Below are 26,733 nucleotides of genomic sequence, written 5' to 3'. Positions count from 1 at the left end.
TTTCAGTGCGTTATGGAGAAGGCCGCAAGCCTAAGCTGAACATCCGTGATCTATCGCTCAGGTGGCACTGCATCAAGAATCCTCATTCATCTACAAGCCAGCTTCACTTTGACAATAGCTAGTGTCACATATCACCGCACCACACCCCGCACTTAACATTGGAGAGCGCTAACATCACTATTGTAACCCACAGCCTTCAACCCCCGCATCTGTATTTCACATCACTTTCAGTTATTCTGATGTTGTGAACAGCAGAGGCACTGACGCAACACACTGTCGTGTGTCCTCTTGGAAGACCCCCAAAACTCTGAGTCATTTAAAAGTATTTACGAGCATTTTGCAGTCTGTGTGATAGCAGAGAGACAAATGAACTCAGCCTGAGAAGACCGAAAGACTGTCAGTGAGTATTAACTCTCTCAAAACAACACAATCTTTTATGTTTACTAATCAATTGCTAACACTCTACAATAAGGTTGTATTAGTTAATGTATTTACTAACATAAACAAACAATGAACAATACATTTAATGCAGTATTTATTGATGTTAGTTAACAGTTAATGAAAATGCAGTTGTTCATTGCTAGTCCATGTTAACTCACGGTGCATTATTAATGATAAACATAAGTTTTGGATTTTAATAAGGCATTAGTAAATGCTGAACTATGATTAATAGATGATGTACAAGTATTGCTCATACTTACTGTAGTTCATATTAGTAAATACATTAAATAGTGTTAACTAATGAAGCCTTATTGTAAAGTGTGACCAATCGATTCATAATCAGCCTCTGGAAAATCTTGAGCATATGTGCATGCTGTTTTAGATGATTTGACTTAAACTTTTATCATAGATATTTACAAGAAATCCCTATTAGCATAGAGAACTGATTTTGTGATTATTTTGTATGATTAATTTTACAGTGTTTACCACAGTGTTTTCTTTTCATGGTGCTATTTGGATTTTTTAATTTCTGGATTTAATGAATACGATATTACGAATCTCATCTCAGAGTGCTTTACTGTAATCCGTCTCATAGATTTTAGCTGTATTTGTATATATTCAGTAATATAAGTAGTAAACTATTCATAATATAAGAAGTAAACTGTTCTCAGGTTTGAAGTAGCCTGCATTTTTTACTGTGATTTATAAAAATCTGTGTTTCATCAGAAATCTAAAGATGCATTAGTGGATGCTGTGTAAAGAAATATCTGCAGATTCTTGCATCAATTATTAACTACATTAAGGCATCATAGATCACATATGATCCGTAAATTATATTCATTATGTTCAAAAAGATGACTGTTTCGGTTTTGGAGTGTAACATTGATGAGAGTCGATTTAATCCATGCAGAATCATCCTCTTTAAAGTATTAGTTTTGGTTACACTTTGTTTGAAGGTGTCCTTGTTTCAGTGTATCTATTTATTTACCTTAATCTTAATAATTAGTTGAACTTATGGTTTGGGTTAGAATTTGGGTTAGGTTTAAGGTTATTTGCATGTGTATATAGGCTTAATTGTAATTACTTTAGTAAGTGCATGGAATATATATATATAAAGGACATCAAAATAAAGTGTGTCCAAACTCTTTAATACTTCTTTATTATGATTAAATTCCACCTTTGTTCCAATCTTCTGTCTTTCATTTCAGCTGGGAAATGAAAGCCATGGATGTAATAAATGCAGTGCAGATGTTCATGCTGCTTTGGAGTTTCACCTTAGTCTGCCAAGCTGATCCACGTAAGAGAATAAACTTACAATGTGTGTGTATAAGACATTAGTGAAGGCGGCAGGGGTTTATCCGGCAATTGTGGGCCCTATGCAGTGCGGTGATCAATGGGGGATGTTGGTCCGCTTCCCGTCACAGGGCTTCTAAATTGCCAGGGCCCTATGCATTTTGTCCCCTATTTCCTCCCAGTGGCGACGCCCTTGGGAGAAGTGAATGTTTAGGCCTGACCAAGTGTTTTAGCTTTGGGAAACACCACGGAAAACCCACAAATGTCAGAAAGCAATGTGTTGTTCATTTGTGTGTTTAAGTCAAGACTTGAACATTGTGTTTTCTCCACTAATTAAATCTGAAGTAAATGATGAAAAGAGAGTGCATATTGCATTTTGTGCATAATAGAATAAATTATTAAATAATAGAAAATATTTGACTATTCTCTTCAAATTATACACAATTCAATTCACACACTCTCAGAAAAATAGGTACACGGTGGTACAATCAGGGGCGGACTGGGAAAGAATTTTCAACCGGGCCAAAGTTATTGTCAGGAAGGAAGGGGGGGGGGGGGGGTTGCGCGGCAGGCCAGAGTCACGGTGGCAGGCCACATCCGATGCGATCTAGAAAGTGAATAGCGGGGGGGAGGGGGTTGCACGGCAGGCCAGACTCACCATGGCAGGCCAGATTGACGATCAGTCCCGGTGCTCCCTATGCCCAGTCCCAGTCCCCTCCTGCAAACAATGTTCCTCAAGAAACAGTTTTGTACCTTTGTAAAAGTTGTACCATGTATAGTACAGAAAAGTCCCCTTATGATACTGTTCTGTTCCTTTTATGGTACAACTGAAATGAAGGTACACAATTGTTCCCATAAAAAAGCTAGATAAGTGTTGGACATCTCCTTCTTTATTACAATATCTATGAAAACAAACATGACTGGAAAAGCAAACTTATTTTATGAACAATTTCCATATTAAAACATGAATCATCATTTAATAGCATATGTTTAAAGAAAAGGCAACGCAGTGGAGCAGTAGGTAGTGCTGTCGCCTCACAGCAAGAACGTCGCCGGTTCGAGCCTTGGCTGGGTCAGTTGGTTTTTCTGTGTGGAGTTTGCATGTTCTTCCTGTGTTCGCGTGGGTTTCCTCCGGGTGCTCTGGTTTCCCCCACAGTCCAAAGACATGCGGTACAGGTGAATTAGGTAAACTAAATTGTCCATAGTGTATGAATGTGAATGAGTGTGTGTGGATGTTTCCCAGAGATGGGTTGCTGCTGGAAGGGCATCCGCTGCGTAAAACATATGCTGGATAAGTTGGTGGTTCATATCGCTGTGGCGACCCTGGATTAATAAAGGGACTAAGCCGAAAATAAAATGAATGAATGAATGTTTAAAGAAACTCATAAACATTCATTATTAACTTCTATAAAACAAAACAACTGGTAAAACAAAACTATTGTAAACTAAACATTAAATTTTTAATAAACATCCGCACCTTTTGGCGTTTGCATTTACACAAAAATAAACTTTTTTTAAACATTGTTTAAAAATGTATTTGATGTTTTATATTTACTAAAAATAGGGGGGGGGGGGGCTATTGTGCATGGGATAGACACGATTTTTAGGGCTCCTCTCTGTGGCCTCAATTAAATTATTAAATCACCGTGTTTTTGTTTGACTTTAATACATTTATTCGTGTTTACACTTTTCCTACATCCCAAACATCTGCTAAAGCTTGAAAATGCCGAAACCGAGTGGCTCACACAAAGTAAAGATCGCAGACGACGTCGCCAGACTAACCAAGGCTAACAATTCACCTGAAAAAATCTGACATACTACCAGACACCGCTTATGCCTTATGTAAAGAAATAAGCAAGGAGATGTCTGAGTCAATCTTGCGAGGTGTGAAGGATCGCTTCAATGCTTTTGAACTCAACTTTCAGAAACTTGTGGCTTCACAGGCTGAACTACAGGTACGTGTGACAAATCAGGAGATGGCGATGAGCAACTTTGATGCGCTATTGATTGCACGATGACAGACTAAACTTCGGGACAAAGTTATGGATCTGGAGGCCAGGTCACAGTGACACAATATTAAGATCGTGGGTATACAGGAGGACGAGGAAGAAGGTAAACCCACTGATTTTGTCTCCCGGCTGATTCCACAGCTCCTCAGGGAAGAACCCTTTCCTTACCCAGATAAAGTGGATCGTGAGCACTGGTCTTTCAGGCCAAACCGGCTGCGTATACACCACTTCCAAGAGAAGGAATTGATTCTGTGTCGCGGTAGACTACAACCTCTAGAACATGGGTGTCCAAAGTCGGTCCTGGAGGGCCGGTGTCCTGCATAGTTTAGCTCCAACTTTCTTCAACACACCCCTGGAAGTTTCTAGTATACCTGGAAAGAGCTTGATTAGCTGGTTCAGGTGTGTTTAATTGGGGTTGGAACTAAAATATGCAGGACACCAGCCCTCCAGGACCGACTTTGGACATCCCTGCTCTAGAACATAAAGGCAAAAGGGTTTTCATTTTCCCTGATTATACAGCAGAGGTCATGTCTCAACGGAATGCCTTTCGGGATGTAATGCAAGCACTATGCATAAAAGGAGTCAAGTTCACACTGAGATACCCGGCCAGATTGCAAATACATCAGAATTTAGATACGGCGCCTGAAGTATTCGATGACCCAGCCAAAGTCGCGAAATTTGTGGAAAAGTACGGTAAAAACCCAGGGGACAACTCAAGTACAATTGATGACATCTATATTCAGTCGGTTCTATTTGATGGCACATATATCAAACTGACCATTAAGGCTGTTGTTTCTTGGCCAAACAAACATTTTGCTAACTCAGAAAAGGGAAACGAGCCTGGGCACGGTTCGGATAGCATAGTCTGAGTGCGCACCTAAGTGAACAAAAACCAGCCTGATCTCATGAGGAAACAGAACTATTTTACGTTTTGTCAGTTTAGTGTTTAATTCATACAAGTTGAGGCGTATGAAAATGATTTAAAATTGATTTTAAAAGGGCATTGTGGCGCCAAACCTCACCCCTAAACCCAATTGTCATTGGGGGATGAGCAAGTCGTACTGAATTGTATGAATGATTTCGTCGAAAACTCATACGAACTAGCCCCTAAATCAAAAAGTTACGAATTGCCATGAGATAGCGATGACAAAAACACAAAATTAAGGAATTTTTTTATGAATACTGTTTTTAATGATTTAACATTTTAATGATTCTTCTGTTGCTGTATATTATTTGTTATTTTTCAGATGGCTGCGCTGTAAGTTGTGACAATGTGACTGGAACTGTGGGAAAAGAAGTGATTTTCACCTGCAGAGTCTCTGAACAGATGGCTAAATGCTGTGTTAAACTGTATAAGTTTTTTTATCCTGAGATCTATAATGACTCTGACATCTATAGACAAAAGCCTCATGATAAGGTCTGTGAAAAGTGGAGCATCTTCACATGCAGATACACTCCAGATAAAGCAATGAAGGAAACATTCAGATTCTTTGTGCAAGCTTGTAGTTGCGCAGACACAGCAGAATTCACAGTGGAGATATCAGGTACTTCATTTAATCGGTGTTTGTAATTCAGTGAATGTTTGAAGTGTACTAATATTGTTTTTGACATTTGTCAACAGAGCCTGTTAAAACTGACGCTCCTGGCAATAAAGGTAGTGTATTGTGCAATTACAGTGCTAGTGCAAACTTGTTTATCTGATATAACCAACAGGAGAAACAGACACACATGGTGGGAAGGGTGTGCGGGGAGAACCAACTCATTTGCATTTAAAGGCACAGGCCACAAAAACAGCTACTGACCCCAAAATTGACATATACAGCAGGGTATAATACATGTGACTCATACATGTGTGAGGGAGCCGTAGGTGAAGACATAGAGGCTGATTGAATAAAACGCTGGAGGTTTATTAAGTAAACAGCGAACATAAAACAAAGGCAGAATCGTAATCCGAAACCAGGCTAACTCAAGCAAACAAAAAGGCAGTCCGAAAAAAGCAAACAAGGCAGAGTCCAAAATCCAAAAAGCAGTAGTCAAGAAGCAGGCAAAAAGGTCGTAACACAATAGCAAACACAACAGTAGGAAACCGCTTGGTAAGGCAGTGGAACTGGCAATACTTCGCAAAGAACAGACATAAATAGTGTGCTTATATATGGTGGCTACCAGGAAGTACCACCGAGGAAGTACCCAGTCAATATTGGGGAGAGAGCTCCCTCTGGTGGACGGATGAATGGTAATCTACCACATTCGTTACAACATGATCTGATGGGTATTTTAAGCTGAAACTTTATAGACACATTCTGGAGGCACAAAAGACTTATCTTACATCTTGTAAAAGAGGTAAAATAGGTGCCCTTTAAATAACAATAATTACTCTTGTTAATCTTTACAGATCTTCTGTTCCAAGATGGGAATCCTAAAACTACTGTTGCTGCCATCACTGCGGGTGTGAGCTGCTTTATCATCTTCATCGTGCTGACCATCGTTATCATTTACAAAAGCAGACAGTTGGATGTCAGAGAGGGATGTTTCAACTCATCAGACAGAACGATGACCACAAAAAAGGAGAAAATTATTAAGAAAGCAATGTTTTATCTACAAGGTGCTCCTGAAAGAGCAGCTTTATCTGAACTCTAGTAAATACACACATCTCTGTTAGATCTCTGATACATTCAACCCAGGCTCATTTAGATAAAGTACCTCGATATACATTTCTGGAGACTATCAAATACGTGCCGTGAGCTAAGTTTTTTTTTTTTGCAGTTTTTGTTTTTCTCAAATCCACAAGAGGCCGCTGTGTACACTTTTTGAGATTTCTATTTTCTCTGGCGAGTGCTATTTGCATCTGCTGTTCTCTTGTAAATTCTGTTGACTGTTTGAATGACTGACAGACTGACCGATCGACTGACCCACCCTCCCCCTTCCCTAACCCCAACCAATAGTGTTCTAAAAAGCACAGATTGACCAGAAAATGACACAGAGGACACAGCTGAACCTCACGCCTGCTCTCTAATATAAAATCTGACAAGTGTCCTTCACATATATTCGGAATAAGCATGTGTAATTAATATGAAATGTTCATATATATTTTGAGATGTATAATGTAGGGAAAGTGGCCGCATAGAGAGACACTGAAAGCGGCTGCATAGAGAGACTCTGCAACCACTGCTGAAGATTGTGGGTTTTTACAGTGGTTTGATGGGTAAATATCAATTTGTAGCTAAATTGTTAGCAGTGCCAAACAGCATTTCCCATTGTTTACATCCTTGCTACAACATACCATTAACGCTAGATACTACTATGCATGTAATAGATCAATTTTAACAAGTAAAAACACTTACAGGTTGTGGCTCACAATCCACAGCTTCATCTATTATGGTTGGAATCTCTGGCCAGAATCCTTTGCTGCTCGTGGTGAATGTGCATAACCTGAAGCGTTTGTGATCTCACTAACCCAGATATACATTTTTTGTAGTCCCCAAACTTTTGTAGTCTCCCTTTGTATTGAACTTTAAACTTCTTACATTCAGAGATGTTGTTTATGTTCACACGGCTACATTACACATCAACTAAAGTTTAAAATATGATATCGTAGTGGACCACCCCTTTAAAAATAATACACTCTGAGCAAATTTACTAAACTTTCATTTTGCTGGGGGCTGTTTTTGCCCATTGACCTCCATTATAATCACTAGGGCCACATAAAATCTGCGGACATTTTTAGCTATTTCTGTTCAGACTTTTTTTTTAAATCTGCATATTTATGCAAAATTATTTTGGGAGAATCGTTACTAAAAACTTTATATGTGAAATAAAAAAATAATGCCATATATTTTATTTAATGTTTAAATTGCAAATCCAATTAGATCCATTTTATTTGATAAACAAAGCAAGTCTCTCATATAATATCTCTACCATAAGACAGTAAATATTACTTAATACTTAATATTATTAAATAAATCATATGAATATTTGCATATTAGTCAATATCATTACTAAAATCCATTAAAAAACTGAATAAATCTAAATTTACACACATTTACACAAGTAAATAAACAGAATCAATCATGGCGCAAAAATCTGCTGAATTCTGCGTGCGCTGATTGTGTGTGGGCCTAATATTTACATATTTTGATTGTAAAGCCATGACAGCATATAATCATGCATTGTTGGTAGTTTTCCCTGTTGGGAAGAGGTCAAAGTTGTAATTTTTACTGTTGATCATCAGCTGCAGTGCAAAACAAGTGTAGTTTCTGCCTTTTTTGTGGAGTCTTGTATGGGTGTGAGAGACCATTGCGCACTTATCTTGTTATGTCTGAGAAAATCTAAATAAGCAGCTCAGCTCTCAGAACATAGTAAACATACTGTATTTATGCACACACACTATAATCTGCTGTTTTACTCCACAGAATATAGTGATATAGGGATGCAGACCTTGGTGCAGTGCAATCTGTGCTGCATGCAATGATTTTTAATGGGCTCACCTAACCCTCACAGTGACGTCACTAGCTCCATTGAGTGCATTGTGTCTGAGAGATGCATTCTCAGCTTGCATCATATAGACTGAATCCAGATACTATTGAACCACTGAGTTTGATTTTGCTCTTTTCTTGTTACTTTCATAAAATTTCTATAATGGATGTGTAAGATATATTTGTATACAACATACATTATTCTTCACCTGTCATTTTAAACAGTGTGAACATGGTTTTGTACAGTATGTGTTATTATAAAACTAACAATGAATGAATAAAGATTTCTAACAATTTTTAAGAATCTAATGTACTTATTGGCATGGTTTACTGAATTTATTATGTTATGATTAACATAAAAACTTTATTAGATACACCTGTCCAACTGCTTGTTAATGCAAATGTCTAATCAGCCAGGCAGCAACTCAATGCATTAAGGCAGGGGTCACCAAACTTGTTCCTGGAGGGCCGGTGTCCTGCAGATTTTAGCTCCAACCCTAATCAAACACACCTGAACAAGCTAATCAAGGTCTTACTAGGTATATTTGAAACACCCAGGCAGCTGTGTTGAGGCAAGTTGGAGCTAAACCCTGCAGGGACACCGGCCCTCCTGGACCGAGATTGGTGACCCCTGCATTAAGGCATGTAGACATAGTCAAGACGATCTGCTGCAGTTCAAACTGAGCATCAGGATGGAGAAGAAAGGTGATTTAAGTGACTTTGAACATGGCATGGTTGTTGATGCCAGACGGACTGGTCTGAGTACTTCAGGAACTGCTGATCTACTGGGATTTTCACGCACAATCATCTATAGGGTTTACAGAGAATGGTCTAAGAAGGAGAAAATATCCAGTGAGCGGCAGTTCTGTGGGCACAAATGCCTTGATGATGCCAAAAACAGGAAACTGAGGCTACAATTCACACAGGCTCACCAAAATTGGACAATAGAAGATTGGACAAACGTTGCCTGGTCTGATGAATCCCGATTTCTGCTGCGACATTAGGATGGTCAGGTCATGACCCTGTCTATCAATGTTTCAGGCTGGTGGTGGTGGTGGGGTAATGGTGTGGGGGATATTTTCTTGGCACACTTTGGGCCCATTAGTACTAATTGAACATTGTGTCAACACCACAGCCTACCTGGGTATTGTTGCTGACCATGTCCATCCCTTCATGACCACAGTGTCCCCATCTTCTGATGGCTACTTCCAGCAAGATAACGCATAATGTCATAAAGCGCGAATCATCTCAGACTGGTTTCTTGAACATGACAATGAGTTCACTGCACTCAAATGGCCTCCACAGTCACCAGAGCTCAATCCAATAGAGCACCTTTGGGATGTGGTGTAACGGGAGATTTGCATCATGGATGTGCAGCCGACAAATCTGCAGCAACTGCGTGAATATTTCCAGTACCTTGTTAAATCTATGCCATGAAGGATTAAGGCAGTTCTGAAAGCAAAAGGGAGTCCAACCAGTACTAGTAAGGTGTACCTAATAAAGCGGCCATTAAGTGTATGTTGTCATGTTATAGTTTGTAAGTTACACCAGTAAATCTAAAGTTTCTGTGCACTATTTATTTACACAAAAACTCAATCCTAAGATGTTAAATACTTTTAAAGTTTAGAGTAACCTTGTGATTATTCTTATAAAAGCTGGAAAAAGTCAATATATTTATTCATTTGGAAGACACCAAGCATCTTACGCTTAATTTAAACTATTACATCTCAATTCACACATTCACCAGGACCTGTGATTGGTCACATTGGTCATGTGTGTGTGTGTGTGTGTGTAAGAAAGCGAGAGAGTATGGGTGTTTCCCAGTGCTGGGTTGCATCTGGAAGGGTATCAGCTGCATAAAACATATGCTGGAATAGTTGGTGGTTCATTATGCCGATATTTCCTGCCTCTATCTTTGGGCCGGGCAGGGCCGTGATCAAGCATTTGTGTTTTTTAGTCATTACTTAATCAGCCTGATTGTGTGGAGAGCTATACACAAATCTATAATGAAGCATTCGATTACTTTAGTACTGTTTGTACTCATTTAAGATTGTGTTTAAAAAAAAAGACGCCAGGATAGACATGGGTGGCGCAGTGAGTAGCACGATCGCCTCATAGGATGATCGCCTCATAGCAAGAAGGTCACTGGTTCGAACCCTGGCTGGGTCAGTTGGCGTTTCGGTGTGGAGTTTGCATGTTCTCCCCATGTTGGCGCGGGTTTCCTCTGGGTGCTCCGGTTTCTCCCACAAACCAAACACATGTGGTATGGGTTAATTAAATAAGCTAAATTGACCCTAGTGTATGTGAGTGAATAAGTGTGTATGGATGTTTCCCAGTGATGGGTTGCAGCTGGAAGGGAATCCGCTGCATAAAACATAGACTGGATAAGTTGGCAGTTCATTCCGCTGTGGTGACCTCTGATAAATGAGGGACTAAGCCGAAGAAAAAAAAAATGAAAGAATATAACTTTTTTGGCAACACAGTGGCGCAGTAGGGAGTGCTGTCCCCTTACAGCAAGAAGGTCGCTGGTTCGAGCCTCGTCTGGGTCAGTTGGTGTTTCTGTGTGGAGTTTGCATGTTCTCACTGCGTTCACATGGGTTTCCTCCGGGTGCTCCGGTTTCCCCCACAGTCCAAAGACATGCTATACAGGAATTGGGTAGGCTAAATTGTCTGTAGTGTATGAGTGTGTATGGATGTTTCCCTGAAATCGGTTGCGGCTGAAAGGGCATCCGCTGCATAAAAACGTGCTGGATAAGTTGGCGGTTCATTCTGCTGTGGTGACCCCGGATTAATAAAGGGACTAAGCTGAAAAGAAAATGAATGAATGAAACAATATAAAGTTTTTCCTTATTTTTCTCTCTATTACATTTTTATTTTATATTTTTCTGAAATATATTGATACAGATTTGGACACATATAATATTGTATGGATTGGAGTCCAAATTAACGAATGCTGAGGACTGTACATTATTACACTGTGACATTGTGTGTGTTTTTGTTCTGGTTTATTTATAGTAACAGCTTGAGTTTAGGGTTAGGGGCGGGGTTAGGTGCACAGTCTCAGATTGCATGATGTCGTCAAGACCACCAGTGGGTAATACTGAAACTGAAAGTATTTATTAGTCTGTGATCGCAGAAAGAGGAGATATATCCAGCTGCAGACCCGCAGAACCACACACGTTTTAGGCACACACAATCCAGCACAGAGATATATCCAGCTGCAGACCCGCAGAACCACACACGTTAAAGAGAGGCACAGAGTCAGACGAACTCAGGCTGAAGAGAGAAAGACTGTCGGTGAGTAAAAACTCTCTCTAAACGGCAAATAACCTCGTTTATATTTAATAATCAGTTCATAATCAGACATAATCGAATCTGCTGTGTTTATCACAGATGTAATTTGTTGCCATTATATACTGAAAAAAACAAAACAAGCTTGTTTTTTATGCCGTTCTATTTCTGTCGCATGCAGTCATCCAGTGCTACTGTAAGCAATGAATGCACGTTTGCGTTTAATGAAAGAATGTTTCTCATTAGGCTATGTGTCTTATTTCAGTGCTTTACTGTAGTCTAATCCGTTTTTACTTATATTTATTTCAAGTTTTTCTCATGTTTAAAGTACTTATTCTGTGTTTTATCAGAAGTCTAAAGATGCATTAGCGCTGTTTTACCTCCGCTAAAATCAGTCATCATTTAATTGCGTCATATCACACATGGTCCATATATCATATTTATGTTCACAACAGAATTGTGTTGGGGTTGAGTTGATTTAATCCATATGCTGATAAATGTTGAGATCGTTCTCTTTAAAGAGTTTATTTAGGCTACCGTTAATCTTGGTTACACTTTATTTTAAGGTGCCCTTGTTTGATGTAGCTAACTACTGAGTAATATAATAATTGCATGCACTTACTGTATGTAAGGGTTAGAATGTGGGTTGTTTAGGATTAGTTACATGTTTATCAATGGTGTAAAGTAACAAATTACACACTGAAATGACTGTAATTAAGTAGTTTTTCTCAGAAATTATAATTTACTTAGTAGTTTTAAAAATGTGTACTTTTACTTTCCCTTGAGTACATTTTCAGTGCTGTATCTGTATGTTTACTCCACTATTTTTCTTTAACCTGCAGTTGCTATTTTATTTTTGTTGTCTATGGGGATTAGAATAATCAGTGCTGTGATTCCTGTCCAATCAAATGGCACATAGAAGATAAATCGCATCATAATAAACTTCCTCATAACTAGGCTCGCATGGAATCTGCGCGTGCAGAATTCAGCATTTTTCCGCAGATTTTTAGCCCATCATTTAGTCCAGTGGTTCTCAAACTTTTTTCACCAAGTACCACCTCAGAAAATGTACCATGTACCACCATAATGAGCAGTATTGAAATACAGTAGCGTAGTAGGCCCAGTAAAGCAGCTACAGCTTTGTACACGTTGTGTGCTTACATGAAAAAAAGACGGAAAAAAAGTAAAAACGTCAACATTTAATTTAAAATGTGCATTTAAAAGTTAAAAAATGACAGGTTACTGTTCTTAAAAAGTAAAAAAAAAAACTCCTGTAAAGTATTAACATAGTAGCCTATTTATTAACACCTAGAAATGTAGGTTATATGTCATCATATTCATGTATAAATCATTTTGATGTAGTTTTAAATATATGTACAGTAGCATGTACATATGACATATCTGATTTCTCTGCGTACCACTAGAAGGAAGCCCGCGTACCACTAGTGGTACACGTACCACAGTTTGAGAATCACTGATTTAGTCTATGTTTTTACTTGTGTAAATGTGTATAAATTTATATTTATTCAGTTTTCAAATTAAATTCACTAATATTGTTGTGATATAATAACAGTAATATTATAATGTTCATATGATTTATTTACAATACAGTTTGTAAAGTAATATTTTCAGTTTTTTAGTACATCTGTTATATGAGAGACTTACCAAATAAGTGGATCTAATTGGATCTGCATTGTACCCAGCAGGTACAAGACGTCAACACTATGTCAGATTGACATTGTATCCCAACGTCATGGGGACGTTGCATTTTGTTTGGAAAGAAAAATCAGGTTGACATCAGAACTCAACGTCAGGCCAACGTCAATGTCCAACCTAAAACTAACCAAATATCAAGGTCTAATGATGTTCCAGCTTCACGTTGTGTGGATGTTACCACTATGACGTCTATCAGACGTTGGATTTTGGTTGCCATACCTGACGAATAAATGTCAGGATTGGACATCAAAATGACGTTGGTTTAAGATGTTGGCTCGACGTTGGATTTTGGTCACTTTCTAACACAACCTAAAATATGACGTTGTTATTGGACATCAATATAACATTGTCCTTAGACGCTGGTTAGACATTAAATTTTTGTCAACTGACGTCACGGCCTAAATCTAACCTAATATTAACGTCTTATGACGGTGTGTGCCTGCTGGGCAATAACTAAATGCACTACAGAATGTTACGTTACACACATCCACAAATTACATGTAAACACATCAGCTTTTTACAGCGTAATACTGAATACTCACTACTCTTGAGTACTTTTGAAAGGTCTAATATGATCTAATCTTTGAAAAGGTAGTAATATTTACAACAGATACTTTTACTCTACTTGCACTACATTTTTAGGCAAGTAATGGTACTTTTACCTAAGTTTGACTTTTCAGTACTCTTTCCACTGTGTTTATACATAATTAACTGTAATTACTAAAGTAAGTACATGGAAATGACACCTTAAAATAAAGTGTGATCATACTCTCTAGTTAAGTACTTAATGCTTAAATCTCACCTGTCTCAATCTTCTGTCTTTTATTTCAGCTGCAAAATGAAAGCCATGACTGTAATAAATGCAGTGCAGATCTTCCTTCTGCTGTGGGGTTTCACCACAGTCAGCCAAGCTGATGCTGGTAAGAGATAAAACTTAGACACTGTGTGTGCGAAATATGTGGAGGAGGGAATGTTTAGGCTTGTCCAAGTGTTTTAGCTCTGAGAAGTTTCTTTGGTTTGAAGGAATCTATTTTTCCCCCAAATTACCAACCACGGTAATTTTGTGTTGATACCTTCATGCGTTGGTAAAATATAGTATTTTCCGACAAAATTCAATATGGCCAACGCCCAAAATGGCGAACATGGGAAAATTAGATATCATTCGACTCAGAATGCCTCTCTGAATATAATGAGACCAATTTTGTGAAATTTGGTGTAAGCGTTCACAAGATATAAGCCAAATAGCTGTTTCTCATATCTCCTGACCACTAGGTGGCGCTGCAATGAAACCTTACAACCCAATGTGCCAAGTTTCATAACTTTTGTCAGCCCAGTCTGAAGATGATCTGAGTCACATCTGGTAAAAATCAGACCAACGGTCTAGGAGGAGTTCGAAAAAGTAGCTTTTTAAATTAAATCAAGATGGCAGACCGGAAGTTTTGCATATAAATATGGAAAATGGGGTATCAATGTTTGCAGAATTACCCAAGGAATATAACAAAAGCAGTCTTACAACCTTACAACCCAATGTGCCAAGTTTCATAACTTTCGAGCGAACTCCTATATAGGCTGGCATTCAAATCGCGGGGGAAGAAGAAACGGAAGAAGAAGAAGAAGAATAGGAACCAGAACAAACACAATAGGTGCATTCGCAGGTTCACTGCTTGGCCCCTAATAATAATTGGTCTGTACCAAAGTAAAAAATATACATATTTAGTGTGTTAACTAATGGGTCAGAAGTTAAATGTACAAAAACACACAATGCAGGATTTTATTTATGAATATGTTTCATAATGATCCAGTATATCGATGTATTTATTATGTGACTAACATGGACACACAGACATGATCTTGGTATGAAATCATTTCTAACATTTTAATTCTTTTTCTGTTTATTATTTGTTTCTTTTCAGCTAACTGCGGCGTAACATGTAATGATGTGACTGGAACTGTGGGAAATGAAGTGATTTTAGCCTGCAGCGTCTGTGGACAGTCCACTACAGGCTGTGTTAAACTGTATAAGTTTCAGAATAGTGGCTCAGACATCTACAAAGAAGTGTTTCCCGAGGGCGTCTGTGAAAAGACGAGCATCTTCATACGCAGATACTCTCCAGATAAAGCAATGAAGGGAGCATTCAGCTTCTTTGTGCAAGTTGGTGGTTGCACAGAAACAAAATATTTCACAGTGAATATATCAGGTACTGCATGCGATATGTGTTTATAATTCAGCAAATATTGTAAATCTACTCATATTATTTTTTCATCTGTCAACAGAGCCTGATAAATCTGGTGGCAGTACAGATAGTACATTTTATTCTGCTACTTGATACTTGTAGTAGTACTAACACTTGATTATTAAATATGAATTAAATGTGTTGTTGTAAAGAAATAAATTACAATAACTTTTAAAAGGTATTTTGGATAAATTCCTAAACGAATAAATATAAACCTGATTTCTAAATACTGTTGTAGTAATCTCTCATAATTATTCAAGAGACATTTTTAGAGATTCTAGAGATGTTTTGTGTCAAGACATCAGATTTTCCAGAAGGATTTTATCTGCAATGGGTTTAAAGAGATGATTAGATTTGTGTGTGTTTGTCTAGAAATCAGATTCTCCACACAGAAGCATTTAATCAAAGTGTGTGTGGAGAATCTGACTGTCTGCAGTCTGCAATGTACTATTAATATGCTAATATTATTGTAAACATCTGTCAACAGAAGCTGTAAATTCTACAATCTCTAAATCTGAAGCTCATCCCTTACACGGTAATACATTTTATTCTACTACTTCATACTTAAAGTATAACTAATACTTCATTATTATGCTTCAATTATTTGTTATACTTCATTACTAATGCTTCAATTTATTGTTATGCATAGAAATTAATTACAATAAAACAAATCTTTCATATTTCAAGACACATGTTTAGAGTTCTAGATGTTTATATTAATCTGTGGTTGTCAGGACATTAGATTCTCCACAGAATTATTTTGTTCGCAATGGGCTAAAGTTAGCTTCATGAATGAAATATTAATTGCTCTATAACTAATCCCTGTTATAGAGCAATAAAACAAAGTATTAATGTGATCAATAAATGTATTAATACAATTATGAATATACTGTATTTTCTAAATATTCATTCATTCATTTTCTTTTCGGCTTAGTCCCTTTTATTAATCTGTGGTCGCCACAGCGAAATGAACCGCCAACTTGTTCAGCATATGTTTCACGCAGCGGATGCTCTTTTAGCCGCAACCCATCACTGGGAAACATCAATACACACTCACTCGCACTCATACACTACGGTCAATTTAGCCTTCCCAATTCACCTGTACGGCATGTCTTTGAACTGTGGAGGAAACCGGAGCACCCGGAGGAAACCCACGCGAACGCAGGGAGAACATGCAAACTCCACACAGAAACGCCAACTGACCCAGTCGAGGCTCGAACCAGCGACCTTCTTGCTGTGAGGTGGCAGCACTACCTACTGCGCCACTGCATTGCCCCATTTTCTAAATATGCTTAATATTAAACAATCTTTTGAAACATTTCAGAGATGTTTAGATGTGTGTGTGTGTGTTTGGCAAGAAATCAGATTGTCCACACAGAAGCATTTAATCAAAGTGTGTGTGGAGAATCTGACTGTCTGCAGTCTGCAATGGGCTTTATGTTAAAGATTTATGTTGAAACAATAATAATCACTCTGCTTAATCTGCACCTTTACAGGGAAACAACTACAGGATTCTGAAGCTCCTAAACATGAGGAAAAGCCTGTTTCTGCCATCTCTGCAGGTGTGGGCTGCATCATCATCTTCGTCATCATCATCATATTGACCATCATTATCATTTACAAAAAGCATCGTGGAAAGATTCAGGAAAGGAAGAAGTTTCAGGCCGTCAGACAAAATGATGACGATGACGATAAAACAGAAAATGTGTAATATCATCATGAAAGCGATGAATGTTCTTGAGGTGCTCCTGAAAGATCAGCTTCATCTGAGATCCAGTAAACATGAGTCTCTGACCTCAAACAACTGAAACTGCTGAACTGTCTGCTTATGAGCTTTAAAGGGCACCTAGGTTACCCCTTTTTTCAGATTTAATATAAGTGTTTTGCGTCTCCAGAATGTGTCTGTAAAGTTTCAGCTCAAAACACCCATCACTTTTATTATACCTTTTATTATATTCCTATTTATACATTTTTTCACTGGGTGGCGGTTTTGGTGTACTGCTCCTTTAAGGCTAGTCCTCCCCGCCCACCGTTTCTACGTGCCTTTCTGCGTGCCTTAAGCCAGTGTTTCCCAACCCTGTTCCTGAAGGCACGCTAACAGTCCACATTTTCAACCTCTCCCTAATCAAACACACCAGAATCAACTTATCAGAACATCAGAAGAGACTCCAACACCTGAAGTTAATGGGTCAGAAAAGGGAGACATCCAAAATATGTACTGTTGGTGTGCCTCCAGGAACAGAGTTGGGAAACACTGCCTTAAGCTACAGTCACTGGGCTTTGTGTGTGTGAAATTCTGTCGTGCGGCACCGTGAAAAGGGGCGGGATTAAACAAGATGATTAGACATTTAAAAAAGCCAGCCATTGCTCCATGTTTTAAATTTCAGTCCAGAGAGGTCATGTTTTGATCCTCGATTGGTCTCACGCAGTCAAGTGATGCGATTTCGCAGGTCAGAGTTCACCAAGCTTGAACTTTGCACCGCAGCGAACTGCGAAATTTAACGCATGACCCTGCATTTCAGGTCTGACGCATTCGCGTGCATATGAATGGAAGTCTATGGGAGGAAAAGCCCAGTGTGACCGCAGCTTTAATCTCCTCTCTCGGCTGCGTCAGACAACAGACAGACATAAAGGAAGCAGATCTCGCGTAGCGTTTGTGAGAAATACTACAGTAAGAACTTTACCAATGAGTATTTGTTGTGCAGCTGCATCGATGAGTCACGCACGCACACACACAGAGACACAGAGAGACAGACAGAGCGCCCGTTTAGCTTCGCACTCTGTTTGCACGCATATGTGACATGATACAGGTTAATCCTCACTGCTGTATGAATATCTGTTATGTTAATGTACAAAATAAACCTGAATTAACGTCCACAAACCGGGATTGAAGCGTCTTCCTTTATAATTGTTCTGACACGCGGCTGTGCTGATGAAGTAAAGCTAAGCTAAATGGCTGTAATTCATGACACACGTGCTCTGTTTTAAAACATTTTAAACTTGTGAAACTCACTCTTGATCACGTTTGATGATGATTGATGATCCTAGCGAACTGAACAGACCTTTTATTCCCGGTTGCTTTGCCCTCGTCCTGTCTTGTTGATATGATTATACACGTGACTACCAGACATGTTAATACGCGCAGCTGTCAATCAATTCGGTGGGCCGCACTCCTACATAAAGTTGCGGTCGATCTGAAAACCGCTCCAATTGGTCCGTTTTTATGTTGCTAAATTTAAAAAAAAGCACTGGGTGTGTTTATATCACCCCAATATGACGGTCTATACACCATACATGCACATATGTCTGTCCAAACAGCTTGAAAAGTAGATTTTTCACCATAGGTGCCCTTTAACACTGTTTTAGTTTCTGAGTTATTTCTGAGAAATGTTGGAATATTAATGATCGTTTTGATCAGCATATACATATTTGTTAATGTTTTAATATGCTCTTTTTTATTACCTTTGTGAAATGTCTATAATGGATGTTTAATATACAGTTGAAGTCAGAATTATTAACCCTCCTGAATTATTCAGCCCCTTGAATATTTTCCCCCAATTTCTGTTCAACAACACATTTCTAAACATAATAGTTTTAATAGCTCATCTCTAATAACTGATTTATTTTATCTTTGTCATGATGACAGTAAATAATATTAGACTAGATATTTTTTAAGATACTAGTATTCAGCTTAAATTGACGTTTAAAGGCTTAACTAGGTTAATTAGGTTAATGTTAGGGTAATTAGGCAAGTCATTGTAGAACAGTGGTTTGTTCTGTAGACAATCCAAAACAAATTTTTGCTTAAGGGGGCAAATAATATTTAAATTGTTTTAAAAAAAATGTAAAACTGCTTTTAATCTAGCCAAAATAAAACAAAAAATAAGACTTTCTTAAGAATAAAAAATATTATAGGAAATACTGTGAAAAATTCCTGAATCTGTTAAACATCATTTGGGAAATATTTGAAAAAGGGCTAATAATTTTGACTTCCAACTGTATATATATATATATATATATATATATATATATATATATATATATATATATATATATATATATATATATATATATATATATATATATATATATATATATATATATATATATATATATATATATATATGTGTGTGTGTGTGTGTGTATATATATAATAACATATTATATTCTGTCACAGCACTTTTCTACCAGTGTGAACAATGTTGTTTTGTACAGTGTGTATTATTAAAAATAACAATGAAATCAATAAAGATCTGTAACACTTTCTAAGAATCTGTTATTTTTTTAACATAATATGGCGATGCAGCTTCTGTTTACTAGCTTTACTGGTATAAATTACCCACATTGTATGCTGTACGCTATTTGTTTTTATTTTATTTATAACTTATTAAACTAAGTAAATCATGTTTTAATTTTAATAATATCTCAGAATTCAAATCTTTACTTATAACTCACTTATTGTCTGAATGCTTCACTTCTGATCTGACCACTTTATCTGATAAACCTGCACTCTTATTGTAGACACGCTTATTGGTGTCTTAGGTCCTGTTTTGTATTTCCAGTTTGTTAAATTTGCCTTCCTGTATGTTTGTGTATCTAATGTTGTCTCTACTTGTGTCTGTTTGTACTATCTCTTTTTGTTACATTCTTTGTAAACTGTCCTTGAGCTCTGGAAAGGTGCTATATAAGCGAAATTTATCAATATTAATATTATACATCTTTTATACAAGTACTAATAAATAAGTACAGTTTACTGTAATTTAAAGTAAAATGTCTGATAATGTTAACTTGATTCAGCTTTAAATTTCAAGGTAAATCTGTAATTAAATGCTAGTCCTTCAAAGATGAAACAAAGATGAAAGTTTGATGACAGCAGTACGGTGCTAAATCAAAAGCCAAAACCCATTTATATGCACGTTTACAGTCTTTTTCAACAGCTAACAAGCATTGTGTAATACTGAAGCCACGTTTCCAAAATGTTTGCATTTCCAGCACGACTCTTGACCAAACAGTTGAGCTCACCTCAGAGACTCACTTAGAGACCCACAACAGCTCATATACACCAAAAATAAACGTATTTGACCAAACCACTGACAATAATTCAGCAATGCTTACATTTTCATTGTAAAGTGGATTACAACACATGACAGAAAGTGTTTTTGTTGTGTGATGCAATGGTTGTTTCTCTAGCTTGCAGAAAGAAAAAGAAAAATTCACGTGTCCTGTAGCATACTATTTGCAAAAACTATCTTATAAGATACACTCACCAACCACTTTATCAGGTACGCTTTACTAGTACTGGGTTGGACCCACTTTTGCCTTCAGAACTGCCTTAATCCTTCGTGGCAGAGATTCAACAAGGTACTGGAAATATTCCTCAGAGATTTTGCTCCATATTGACATGATAGCATCACACAGCTGCACATCACACAACTGCAGATTTGTCGGCTGCACATCCGAGATGTGAATCTCCCATTCTACCACATCCCAAAGGTGCTCTATTGGATTGAGCTCTGGTGACTGTGGAGGCTATTTGAGTACAGTGAACTCATTGTCATGTTCAAGAAACCAGTCTGAGATGATTTGTGCTTTATTTCCCTTTATGGCACGTTATCCTGCTGGAAGTAGCCATCAGAAGCTTTTTTTCATGTGGTCATGTGATGAAAGCTGCTGGTTTGAAGTTGAAATATTGCTTTGATATAACTAAGGTTTTTTTCTTTGAAACTATTTTAATAAAACAGATTAAAATCAGAAACCTTTAGTTTTTCATTTAACCCAATCTAAAAATGTATTTGGAATGAAAGACATGGTATACATTATTTATACAAGCACTAATAAACAAACCAACATCTATAATAAGTCAGTCTAGTGTAATTTAAAGTAGAATGTCTGATAAGGTTAATCTGATTCAGCTTTAAATTTCAAGGTAAGTGTGTAAATGCTTTTCCTGCACAGATGAATCTTTATTTACAGTTTTTCTGATTGCTTAAGCACAATTTTGAAATAAAGGCTATACACAATTTCTACATCCACACACACAAACATCAGAACACATCAGTTCTTTTGCAAATTGAAACACTTCATGCAAAACCTTACAACACTGTAAGAAAACACAATTTTAACACTGTACAGAACACACACGCTTCATTCCAGAGAAATCTGTTTGCTTCATTTACACCAGGGATCGGGAACCTTTTTTCAGCAAAGAGCCATTTCTGAAAAATTTTGGCAAATTTATTTTTGTAAAGAGCTATTGGGGTATATATATATATATACTCATATATGCACCGCATTATATACTACTACTATAAATAATACAGGTTTAAACAAAACCATTATTTATGCTCATGCACAACTATGAAACAAATATGAAGCAACACATGTTGAGCAAGTCCATGAAGGAAGAAAGGACAATTTAATTACATTTCTGGTAAATAAGCTTGTTTTTTTTTTCCTGAAAAGCAAAATAATTTAAAATAAACTATAAAATATACTATACTTTACTACTATAAAATATTATACTTCAAATAATTCATAATAATTTATAATAAATAATAATTAATAAGTATGCGACACACACACACACACACACACACACAGGTGAACCTTCGTTCCCTCTTACACACACACACACAGGGGAGCCTCCGTTACCTCTTACATCATTCATTCTGTAGCTACAGTAGGAAGGAGCCTCCTTTCCCTACACCCATCCCTCCCCGCCCACACACACACACACACACACACACAGATTATCCCAATTTGTTATAAATGAAAGATCAAATGTTGATTGTGTAATATGCTGTGAATGATTGTGTTTCTTTCTAAATCACTGCTGTGTCTTTTGTTTCCACATGCTCTGTTTATTCTAAACATCACTGGAAGTTAAACATTGGCAATATTAAATAAAATAAAGGCTCTGAAATGTCTTTGCATTGGCAATACATTTGTAACTTTGTAACGGCTTTGAAGGAGGATCAGTTTCCTCTTACACCCCCACCCCCACACACACAGAGTGTGTGGGATTGGGGGCGTAAGAGGAAACTGATCCTCCTTCAAAGCTGTTACAAAGTTACAAATGTATTACCGATGCAAAGACATTTCACCGGGGCATTCACAATTCTGTAGAAGAGATCAGTTTTCTCTTACACAAAGACACACACACATGCAAAAAAAAAATCACAGTGGCATTCACAGCTGTAAAGGAGGATCAGTTTCTTTACACACACACACGCACACACATACACAATAATTTACGAATTTTACCAAGCAAGCAACATATACTCATAAACCAATGCTCTTTCTAATAAAGTAGTGTTTTTCTAATAAAGTAGGGTAGTCTTCATTATTTCTGGCATGAGTTCTGTTGCAGAGACTTTTGAAATGTACAGTTGAAACCAGAAGTTTACATACACTCTGAAAAAGGAAGATAACCATTTTAAAAAATGTCTGATGGTAAATCATACTAAACGTGTACTATTTTAGGTCTGTTAGGATTAACTAAATGATTTACATTTGCTAGATGCCAGAATAATGAGAGAATTTTTTATTAATTTCTAGACAGTCAAAAGTTTACACACATTTCCTTGGTATTTTTTTAGCTTTGCTTTTAAACTGTATAACTTTGGTCAAATGTTTTTGGTATCCTTCCACAAGCTTCACACAATAGTTTGCAGGGATTTTGACCCATTCCTCCTGACAGAATTGGTGTAACTGAGTCAGATTTGTTGGCTGTCGTGCTCGCACAAGCTTTTTCAACTCTCCCCACAAATTCTCTATAGGATTGAGATCAGGGCTTTGTGATGGCCACTCCAAAACCTTCACTCTGTTGTCCTTAAAGCACATTTGAACTAATTTGGCAGTATGCATAGGGTCATGGTCTGTTTGGAAGACCCATTTGTGGCCAAGTTTTAATTTCCTGGCTGATACCTTGAGATGTTGCTTCAGTATTTCTACATAATGGTCTTTCTTCATGATGCCATCTATGCTGTGAAGTGGACCAGTCCCTCCTGCAGCAAAACAGCTCCACAACATGATGCTGCCGCCCCCATATTTCACAATTGGGATGGTGTTCTTAGGCTTGTAAGCTTTCCCCTTAGACACCATTACCCTAAAAAATGATCTTTTTTGGTAATACAGCCTATAAACATGTCATCAAGATACTTGAACACGCAAAGATCTGGGCCTCGCTTTCATTTTCACTCGCAAACAGGAGCTATTTCACAGCACAGAAAATGCTGTTTTGAAACATATATCTGAAGTTTTTGCTATCAGAAAGTTATGTTTATGGTAGCAGGAAGTTGCTTGGCAAAAAATGCATGCATATTTAAAGTCACAGCTAAAAGTAGCAGACAGGCATGCAGTCATGTTGACCAATATGATAATTAAAGGTAGAAATGCTCAGTTCTTTACTGTTTTGTCATTTAAAAAAATAACTGTTAGAAAGAAATGCACAGATATTTAGGAAACGCCAGTGTTATAGATATGTTAGCTTTATTTCAAAGAGTTAATAAATTACAAAAATTAAAACCTCTCTGTGTATCTATCCACTTGAACCTTGCAGATGAGCGACTGATCTGCTCAGCTGATTGACGATGTTTTTAAACTTTAAACGCTGTCAGTGATGTCATCAGCACACAAGCAGCCAATAGTGTTCAGCTTTTCCTGATGACGACACCCTCAACATTTCATTGGGTGTAGTTTGGTAGCTTGACTGAGCTGTTGAGGAACGAGCTGTTGTCAAATCATGTAGTGTGTGACCCCCCTCTTGTGGATCATTTACGTAGTGTCGTATAGTGTGAACACCCCAGAAATTTAAAGACACAAAATCAAGTCATGTAGTGTGAACGGCACAGCAATCTGCCGATGTTGAAAATCCTGTAGTGTGAACTAAGCAACCCAGGCTTATTCTGAGAACGTAGTCCCGTGGACGTTTTTAGAGACCGCGAAATACTTCCCGGGAAGCACGTATTTTTGCATTTTTGTTTTTGCGAATCCGCGAGAGGCCGCTGTGTGTGCTTTTTCCGCATCTCGAACGTCTCTCGTGAGCGCCTTTAGCGCCCGCACCGTTCTCGCGTAAACCCGCCAGAGGCTGCTGTCGAACAAATTTCCGCCTGTCTGACAGAATTATTGACCGTGCGACCGGCCAATCGGCTGACCCACCCTCCTCCTTCCCTAAACCCAACCAACGACGATTAACAAAAGCCGTCCAGAAAAGAAAAGCCTTCGTTTGATTTTTACCATGTTTTCAGATTTTGACCACATTCTCACCCTGTGATGAACTTGTTTGCTTTATTTTTTGGATTGTTTTTTTTTTCGATTCTTACCTGATTTCTGGAATCGCTCTTCCCTGGACTCGAACCCGGTCGTTGTCGTCGTGGTCAGCCCCTCTCTGCGCCTCGAGTCTGCCGACGTACACGAAGAGCTAACCGGACAAACTGGTTGCGGCAGGAAAGCCCTCCACACGGAGGCGAGCGCCCGTCCGGCAAGCGCTGAAAGGAAATGCGTCACACCGCCCCGCAGCGTTCACTTTAAAAAAATGAAATGCAGCCATACGTACCCCCGGCAACGTATTTCGCGGTCTCCAGAAACGTCCACGGGACTACGTTTTCAGAATGAGCCTGGGTTGGAACTAAGTTAATTGACTAAACCAAATCAGCACCATTGACATGCTCCTAGTAAGTAGTTATCTCTTAAGAGCAATCACTATCTGTTCATTAGCTACTACAGCAGGGGAGTTCTCCAGATCTCACCCTGAGACCCCGGCTCGAGGATCTTATGTATGTAGCAACATTATCCAAGTATGGCCGGCATGGTGGCTCAGTGGTTAGCAATGTTGTCTCACAGCAAGAAGGTCACTGGTTCGAGTCCCAGCTGGGTCAGTTGGCATTTCTGTGTGGAGTTTGCATGTTCTCCCCGTGTTGGCGTGGGTTTCCTCCGAGTGCTCTGGTTTCCCCTCACAGTCCAAACACATGCGCTATAGGGCAATTGGATTAATTAAATTGGCTGTAGTGTATGAGTGTGTTTGAATGTGAAGCAGGTCGCACACCGGAATCGCAGCTCGGCACTGCGACACGGCGCGCACATGATAGTTAAAAGTATCACACAGCAGACACGGAAACTAATCAGATGGCGCTCTGTGGCGCGACAGAGAAATGAACAGTGTCCTGAGTCGTGCCTGGGCACCGCCAACATCCGCCAACTTGCAGCGCCGGTGTGTGTACCCTGATAGAAACCGATGTTTAGAATTCTGAAATGTATGGCGCTTCTAGTGTGCAACCAGCTTGAGGGTGTATAGGTATTTCCAAGTACTGGGTTATAGCTGGAAGGGCATCCACTGTGTAAATCATATGCTGGAATAGTTGGCAGTTCATTCTGCTGTGATGACCCCTGATAAATAAGCAGCAAAGGAAATTGGAAGGCATGAATAATCAGACTATAGGGGTTTTCAGCTGAAGTCGTAATGAACTTGGAACGTATGTATAAATACACCACATAATTCATGGAATTTACCATCAGTCTGCTTTGAAACAGTTATTAACAGATGTGAACTGAGTTTTTTAGCATGTGACAAATATGGTGAATATGTAGGGTCTTTCGCTATTTATAGAGTTTGAATGAGCAAATGCTTTGGGAATTTTGAACAGTGTGTTCATTGAATGCATTTTGTGTGAGAGCAATGAAAATGATTTACAGTTTGCTCCTCAAAGACTTCTGTTTGGCTGATTTGTGAAACAAAAAAAGGACATTGACCTGCACTGACTCAAAGGAGCAAGGGGAGTGTCTCCCACATAGAAAACAGTAAAATCTAACAAATGGCAGGAAATGAGAGGATGTAAATTGCACATGGACATGTTTCAGAGAAAACATACAAGTCTCTGGCCGCACAGACAGATGTTCAAAGGTCAAAACCAACTTACTCATGTTCAATAAATCTGCAATGTGCATGGTTTTGCATCTATATATTTTTTTAAGTGCATACTAAATAGATAATACACACTATAATAGGCTAAATGTGTACAATGAAGTGTCCACAAGAACAGCACTAATATCGATTAACTCAGAATACAGAGCATCATCCTATAAGAAAATCTGATATATGGCCATGTACACTATAAAAATTAACATCTGTTAATGAACAGTTTATTTATTTTGTGATTTACAAGTGTTTTCATTTATGTCCGGTGGTGAATTGCATTGTGGGATGTTGATTTCTGCTTTGTCCACTTTTGATGTTGAGAATTCAACTCTACAGTTTAACAAAGTAAATTTATTGACATT

General features: G+C 38.1%; 2 protein-coding genes across 2 annotated transcripts; both read left to right on the top strand.

The window, feature by feature from the left end:
* Positions 1 to 210: 210 nt before the first annotated feature.
* On the top strand, positions 211 to 8,511 carry LOC130238812 (uncharacterized). Its single transcript, XM_056469926.1, has 5 exons — positions 211 to 400; positions 1,650 to 1,738; positions 4,991 to 5,287; positions 5,365 to 5,397; positions 6,136 to 8,511. The coding sequence occupies exons 2-5, from the start codon at positions 1,657 to 1,659 to the stop codon at positions 6,378 to 6,380; spliced, it is 657 nt and encodes a 218-aa protein (XP_056325901.1). The 5' UTR covers positions 211 to 400; positions 1,650 to 1,656; the 3' UTR covers positions 6,381 to 8,511.
* Positions 8,512 to 11,289: 2,778 nt separating this feature from the next.
* LOC130238639 (uncharacterized) lies at positions 11,290 to 18,337 on the top strand. Its single transcript, XM_056469720.1, has 5 exons — positions 11,290 to 11,512; positions 14,054 to 14,142; positions 15,136 to 15,420; positions 15,944 to 15,991; positions 16,953 to 18,337. The coding sequence occupies exons 2-5, from the start codon at positions 14,061 to 14,063 to the stop codon at positions 17,165 to 17,167; spliced, it is 630 nt and encodes a 209-aa protein (XP_056325695.1). The 5' UTR covers positions 11,290 to 11,512; positions 14,054 to 14,060; the 3' UTR covers positions 17,168 to 18,337.
* Positions 18,338 to 26,733: the final 8,396 nt, after the last annotated feature.

Source organism: Danio aesculapii, chromosome 12 (genome assembly GCF_903798145.1).
Source record: "Danio aesculapii chromosome 12, fDanAes4.1, whole genome shotgun sequence".
Classification (NCBI taxonomy): domain Eukaryota; kingdom Metazoa; phylum Chordata; class Actinopteri; order Cypriniformes; family Danionidae; genus Danio; species Danio aesculapii.
This window is presented reverse-complemented; position numbering and strand designations above follow the sequence as displayed.

What these genes read in the sequence shown, in the direction of transcription:
- LOC130238812 (XM_056469926.1), top strand. Translation starts at nt 1,657, where the DNA reads ATGAAAGCCATGGATGTAATAAATGCAGTGCAGATGTTCATGCTGCTT. An exon ending in ATTCACAGTGGAGATATCAG is followed by an intron (nt 5,288 to 5,364) that starts GTACTTCATTTA and finishes ATTTGTCAACAG; the next exon opens with AGCCTGTTAAAACTGACGCT. An exon ending in TGACGCTCCTGGCAATAAAG is followed by an intron (nt 5,398 to 6,135) that starts GTAGTGTATTGT and finishes TAATCTTTACAG; the next exon opens with ATCTTCTGTTCCAAGATGGG.
- LOC130238639 (XM_056469720.1), top strand. Translation starts at nt 14,061, where the DNA reads ATGAAAGCCATGACTGTAATAAATGCAGTGCAGATCTTCCTTCTGCTG. An exon ending in AGTCAGCCAAGCTGATGCTG is followed by an intron (nt 14,143 to 15,135) that starts GTAAGAGATAAA and finishes GTTTCTTTTCAG; the next exon opens with CTAACTGCGGCGTAACATGT. An exon ending in TTTCACAGTGAATATATCAG is followed by an intron (nt 15,421 to 15,943) that starts GTACTGCATGCG and finishes ATCTGTCAACAG; the next exon opens with AAGCTGTAAATTCTACAATC.